The sequence below is a fragment of the Chrysochloris asiatica genome, unplaced genomic scaffold (assembly GCF_000296735.1).
Source record: "Chrysochloris asiatica unplaced genomic scaffold, ChrAsi1.0 scaffold00015, whole genome shotgun sequence".
In the NCBI taxonomy this organism is placed as follows: domain Eukaryota; kingdom Metazoa; phylum Chordata; class Mammalia; order Afrosoricida; family Chrysochloridae; genus Chrysochloris; species Chrysochloris asiatica.
The window spans coordinates 320,007-327,046 of record NW_006408533.1 but is presented as its reverse complement, the minus strand read 5'-3'; the positions used below and the strand labels follow the sequence as shown (position 1 = coordinate 327,046).

The 7,040-nt window shown below is 47.5% G+C and overlaps 1 protein-coding gene across 1 annotated transcript in view; it reads left to right on the top strand.

The window, feature by feature from the left end:
- TMEM241 (transmembrane protein 241) overlaps positions 1 to 755 on the top strand; it is a 184,729-nt gene extending 183,974 nt beyond the window's left edge. The window contains exon 15 of the mRNA XM_006835118.1: positions 647 to 755. Within this exon, the coding sequence (XP_006835181.1) occupies positions 647 to 755 (109 nt within the window). The remainder of the gene's footprint in view (positions 1 to 646) is intronic.
- Positions 756 to 7,040: the final 6,285 nt, after the last annotated feature.

Here is a 7,040-nt window from a genome sequence, read left to right as displayed (position 1 = left end):
TCTCTCTCTCTCTAAAATTATATAAAGTTGTTGCTGTTAAGTGCTGTTGAGTCGGTTCCAACTCCTAGCCACCCTATACAGGGGTTCTGAGGAGTGGCTGGTGAGCTTGAACTGCCAATTTTACAGTTCAAACCAACCTTGTAGTCCAGTGCGGTAACCTACAGTGCCACACCAAGAATTCATATGTACATAAATAGTGCTGTAGGATCAGCACTGGACTGTAAACTGCAAGACGGGCTGCTTGGAGGATACTATACAGGGTCGCTGTAAGTCGGAATCTACTCAACGCCACTTACCACCACCATATATATATACACACACACATTCACATACACAAAGCTGTGAGCAACAGTGTCTCTGCTCCTGGGGAGACAGACAAAGGCAGTCTTAAGGGCAGCCACCACAACAGAGTCTCAGAGAGATGCGAGCCACACATTTATCCCAGGATGCTGTCCTTGTAGCATCTGCATTGTTTTTTAGGTATTTTTTGATAATTTATTTTGTCTTGTTGTTGAAAATACACATAGCAGCACACACACCAATTCATCCATTTATTTCTACATTTACAATTGAGCGACACTGATGACGTTGAGTTGGGCAAACATTCTCACCCTCCTTTTCTGCGTTGTTCCTCCCCCACTCACAGGAACTCCCCTGTCTCAATAAGAGCCATTTCTTCTCCTGCTTCTGACTTGGCCCTCTATGCCAGACCTCGAAGAGGTATCCCCTATGCTACGGATGAATGCCGAGAATGAGGACCAACGGTGTGTGGACTGGAGCCCTGCTCCGTACTCTGCATTAATTTCTCATGCAATCGTCACAATTCTGGCGAGAAAGGGCCCAGCGTCGACCCCATTTTAGAGCTAAGGTCTGATGCTCAGGGAGACTTCATAACTGGCTAAAACTCACATGGCTAGGGCAATGAGAAAAACTCAGTATGTCTCAAGCAGAGTCGTTCTTATAACCGCTCTGGGTGCTGACTCCCACGTTGACTACCTGAGAAGGCCATGAATGTCTGCTTAAGGTTTAGAATCATTACTAAAACAATACCAGTTGCTGCGGAGTCAACTCCCACTCCTGGACCCCCATCTGTGTCAGAGTAGAACTGTGAGCCACAGTTTTAATAGAAGTAGATAGACGTCCAGGCTCTTCTTCCAAGTTTTCTCTGGGTAGACTTGAACCTCCAGCCTTTTGGTTAGCAGTCAGTCTTTGCATCACCATTAAAACAATAGCTTCGTTGTATTTCATTAAGTGAACTAAAGTGGGTGAAAGTGACTTGCTATTGATTGCTATCATTTCTTGGAAACCCTATACTGGGTCCATGTGGGTCAGAACTGACTCGATGGCACTTAACAACAACAACTGCAATATCACACACATACAAGATAATGGGAAGGAAACAATCCCTCTAGTCCCTTGTTGGCCTAGCAAACTGGCTGGCTAGGGCTACTGACTTGGCCTTTGCATGTTAAAATTTGAGAAATCTTGCTAGTATCAGACTCTTTGAATGCCTTCCATGTATTCCTTGCGACAGCACTCTGACTGAAACTCTCTTGAATGCAGAAAACTCTTGGGAACTTTTTGCAAATATGGATTCCAACCTTAGAGATTCTAGAACTCCCAAGAATTCTCATTTTTATTTGAATCCCAAGCGATTCTGATATATCTAATGCTACTAGGACCACATTTTAACAAATGCTTGTCAAATACTCTTTAGTTTTCTAGCATAAATATTTATTCCTGAGTAGTAACTGGTCTCTGGAACATCTATTGGCAACAAGAGTCATTTCTCAAAGCCCTGGTTGTGAATCAAGAGAAGAACTATTTCAGTTTGGGAAATTTTGTATCATGAATATCCATTTCTCCTCCTCCTTGTGCCTTGGTTCCTATTCAACTGTCAGCAGCTGGGATTCATCCTTTACTTTAAAGCTGTGGTCGATTCATTTCGGTGACAATGGGGAAAGAGAGCTGGCTCTTGCTTTCCAAGGATGGTTGAGTTCTCACACCTTTCTGGATGGCATGGTGAGGTCAAACTTCTGTGCCATGCAAGCTCTGGCAAATCTATTAAGCAAAGTGTGCCTCCCATAAAGGAGGCATCAAGAGCTCAATGAGCAGACAGCTATGGGAAATACCCATCCTCAAGAGGACACTAGTAATTGTAGGGACTTCCCAAACTGGGTGGCCAGAGGGTTTCAGTTACATTGAAACTATGGGATGGTACATGTGCTTAGAGGGGTCAATCTATACTCAGTGGTCATGAAGAGGAAATATGGTATAGGGTCCCCATGGGGCTCAATAAAAGGGGCTGTGTGACATGTGAGAGCAAGTTGGATAGCTGGATGGCAAAAGCAGAGTTGGGAAGGACCCATAGGAGCTTTGCAGAGGGAGAGGGCAAGGATGGAGTTGGAGAGTCAGGAAGGAGGGAGTGCAGGGAGGAGCCGGGCTGGTGGGCTGGGAGCAGGGATGGGACAGTCCAGCTGGTGGGCAATGGGCCACCTTGCACACAGCTGGAGAAAGAGGAGCATTCTGGGAGGGGAGGGGAAAGCAGAAGAATGGAGGTTGGAGAGAGACTGGGGTGGGCAGAAGGCAGAACCACCTTGGACCTAGAGAAACCCACCAAGAGGTGGGAAAGAAGAAAAGTAGAAGAAACGGGAAGCATTCAAAAGAGCTTGTTTTGAATTTAATTTGACACATCTGTCTAACTCTAACTGAACTTGTGGGTGGCCTTGACTTGGTGGCATATAAAATATGCTCTGAAATTCACCTACCACCAAGGCAGTTCCTCAGTTTGGTCCTGAGGTCACATGCTGGACATGGGGGAAAGTAGGACAAGGGTGAGGAACAGTCTCTTCTTCCCACCTGCTGTCATTAATTGATGTCTCTTGTTAAGTGCCATCAAGTCAGTTCCGCTTCATAGCAACGCTATATAGGGTTTCCAAGGAGGAGCTGGTAGGGTTTGAACCACTGACCTTATGGTTAGCAATCCAGTGCTTATCCAGTGCCACACCAGCTGTGTCTGTTGTTGTTAAGTGCCACTGTGGTGGTTCTGACCCATAGCAATCCTGTCTAGGGTTTCTGAGGAGTGGCTGGTAGGTTTGAACCAACCTTGTGGTTCAAACTGACCTTGTGGTTCAAACTGGTCCAGTGCATTATCCTGCAGCGCCACACCAGGATTCCTAGTTGACTCCAATTTATGGTGACCTTACGTGTGACGGGAGGAAATCTTCATCACTGTTGGTATGTTGGAGTCTACTGTTGAGTTATTTTGTCTATTCATTTCTCTGAGCATTTCCCTCACGTTGGCTGGCCCTACACTCTACCAAACATGATGACCCTATTTACGGACCACAGAATACTGTCTGAGGGTTTGACTCCCTGACTTTGGATATGTCATCAGGAGGGACTAATCTCTGGAGAAGATACTGTGTTTTCCCATCTGTAAGAGGGGCACATCTCTTTTCACAAGACTGCTCCAGGCTCAGCAACAGCCTTTCCAGCTGGGTCCTGATGAAAGCATCTTACGTGGGGCGCTGGGGATGAGAGTACCATTTTGTGGTGGTAACGGACCCTCACATCACCCACATAGTAGGCTCAACTCCCCAGGACCTCATACCCATTCCATGTGGTTGTTGTTGTTAGGTGCCATCATGTTAGTTCCAACTCACAGGAACCCTATGTACAACACTGCCCGGTCCTGTACCAACCTCACAATTGTTGTTAATGCTTGAGCTCATTGTTGCTGCCACTGTGCCAGTCCATCTTGTTGGGGATCTTCCTCTTTGTCACCGACCCTCCACTTTACCTAGCATGATGTCCTTTTCCAGGGACTGCTTCCTCCTGAGAACATGTCTGAAGCATGAGAGATGAAGTCTGGCCATCCTGGCTTCTAAGGAGCATTCTGGCTGTACTTCTTCCAACACAGATTTGTTTGTTCTTCCGGCAGTCCATGGTACTTTCAATATTGTCCAATAAGCACTTGGGGGGTAGTTTGGGATCATGGCAACAGCCAGGTCTCCAGTGTCCATTCGCCAGCAGACAGGTGAGGAGTTACCCTGTAGTTGAAGAGATCATTGTGCCTTTTCAGGGCTGCAGCCAACTGCTGCTGTCTGACCAAGCAGTGGGGACAGGAAAGGAATGAACAATCCCTCCAGGAGGTGCTGTTGTAAGGGCCGTCGAGCCGATTCTGACTCATAGCGACCCTGTATCGGGTTTTTGAGGAGCAGCTGGTGGGCTTGAACTGCTGAACTTTGGTTGCTAGTCCAGTGCTGACCCTCTAGTGTTACACTAGGACTCCCTATGAGCTGTGAGTAATACACAGGGTGAATCAGGGCACACTCCACTTCCCAGCTGGATCCTGGAGGTGGAATAGAGTCAGGGCACTGGGAGATATGCTCTGGAATCTGTGTCATGTGGAGTCCCTTGCCATCTGTTTCCTGTTTCCTGATACCACAGACCTCCACACTCAGGTTCACAGTTCATCACTGCGGGACAAGGACGAGGTGGTCTCAGCCTTTCTAGCTCAAAGCCTGCATGGGGTTGGGAGGGAGAAGGGGCAGTACAAGACCAGTGGGTTACCCATCGGGGCTGGAAGGACGGGCACAGTACACTGCCTGGCGGCCACAACACCTCATGAAAAGTGAAATAGGGACATCAACGTTCTCAGAGTTGGCATGTCTACCACTTAGTGTAGCTGTCACTGTGAGCTGGGGGCTGGACATCATGATTGGAGACTCAATGCCGCCAGCCCAACATCATCCCTTCCTCTGTCCATGCCTCCTTTTTCTCAAGAGCCTATCCAGATACCTGGGTGATGTTGCTATGGCTGTGGGAGTGGGTGTTTCTGGGTCCTGAGAAATGGCATGGAATGCAGTATGTGTGTGTCCCTGAGTGTGATGGTGTGTGTGTCCTGCTTCTGGTATCATAGCAGTTTGAGCCACAACAGTACAAACTGACAGACAGGTGGTAGTGCAGATGTCTGGGGGGGTGGGGGAGGGGCAAAAAAAGGCACCTCTCTGTCTGGGTACACCTGGTTGAACCTCTGCCCCTCCCAGCACCTCTCAGCTGTCTTGTACCCTGAGCACCCAGATGCTGCAAACACAAATGAGGTCCCTCATTGTTTCCATCTGGTACAATGTGGCACATTGGTGCTGCAATCTCTTCTTCAATAAAGACGGATTTTTTTTTTTCCTAACTCAGTAGAGTTCAACATGAGCTGATAATAGTGTGTTTCTGCTTATTGAGCACCTACTGTGTTCCTGGCCCTCGGCCAGAGGTTTACTATACTATCCCATTCGGTCCTCCAGCCCTGTCAGATATTACTGTCCTCTTCCAGGCACTGACCGTCCCTGCTGGAGGTCACCCAGTCTGGTGGTGTGATTCCCTTCCTGCCTGTCTCTCCCAGGGTCATCGATCTTGGGAAACTGTGTCTTTCACCCTCTTGCTTCTGGCTGCATGCTGAGCTCTTCCCAGGAAAATGTCTAGCCCCTAGGCCTCCCTTGAAAACCAGTTCTGCCACTTTCTCTGGTAGGTACAAGAGAGGAGAGAGAAAATCATTTATTACATTTGTGTCTTGTTTTTCATTTTGCAAAGAAAAACAGAAATTGGTTTCATGGGAGAAGGCAACTGCCTTAGGAAAAAATTCTATCTGATTTAGAATCTCACAGAACCGTACGCGGGTTTCACCAGGATTTAGAGATAGGCCCCAAAGGAGGGGGGGAGGGCGGCCTTTTTTCTCCTGAAAGCCAGAGTTAAAAACAAAAAAATTTCTAGTGAGTGGTTCTGGCAGAACATGCCTTCCATTACCCCAGTACCCCAACTAAGCTTTCTGGTCGTTCATGTTCTGTGCTCATAATCCCTGAGCCATTCTCTGGGGACTGGACTTCACCTGTGGTGTGGTCTTCTTGCCAGCTGACCCACTGCCCACGTGTTCCTGGCTCTGAGCAGCCAAATCTGCATCTCCTAGTCACTGATGGGAGGCAGCGCCCATGAACAGTAGTGCAGAGAGAATGCATGTTGATGGCCAAGAGGGGAAAGCCCAGACATGCTGTCGTGGGCTGCCATGAAGGCTGGCCGTGCTCCATGCGCTGTCACCTTTTGTGACTTTCAGGATCCTCTTAGCTCACCTGTTATGGAAGCCCGTTTTCCAGAAAGCACATGATCTGCCAGGGGCTACAGACGTGTGTTCAAAACAGATATGAATGCTGCTCATAACCAAAAGGAGGAGGCCTCTTGTTCTGTCTGCATGGGAAGTGCAGGGAGTAGACCCCACCTAACCCAAGCATGTTAGCACATGGAACTTGTTCTAGTCTCCCCTGTGGAGTTCCTGTGAAGCAGGCAAGCTGACTGGACTTTTGAATCTTGACTCTATTAGTTCCTATCTGTGTATCTGACATTGGGCAAGCAATGTAATCTTTTTGAGCCTGTTTCCTCGTCTATGAAACAGGATCATAATGCCTAATTTCAGAGTTTAAGGATTAAATAGGAAAATGTGTTTTAAATGCCTAGCATAGGGCTGGCCCGTGGAACGTGCTTGATGATTAAAAAAATTTCCTCCTGTCCTCCCCACCACCCTCTTGTCAAGGATTTATCTATCGAAGTTCTAACTGTTTACCAACCCAGTCCAGGTGCCCTGGTAAGACACACAGAGTATCCTTTAACACACACACAAACACATACACAGAGTCCTGGTGTGGTGCTGTAGAGTCAGCACTGGACCACAACGTCAGTTTGAACCACAAGATCAGCAGTTCAAACCCACCAGTCACTTCTTGGAAACCCTATATGGGGTTTGTTATGAGTTGGAACCAACTCGACAGCACTTAAACAATAAATATATATATATATGTATTTGTTAAGTGCTGTCAAGTCGGTTCCAACTCAGTGAGCCGGTATAGGGTTTTTGAGGCTTTTTAAATCTGTGGGAGGAGAAAGTCTCATGTTTGTCTCACAGAGCAGCTGGCAGGCTCAAACTGCGAACCTTGTGGCTCACAGTCCAGTACTTACTGTAACGAGCCACCATGCTCCCATGTGTATATACATAT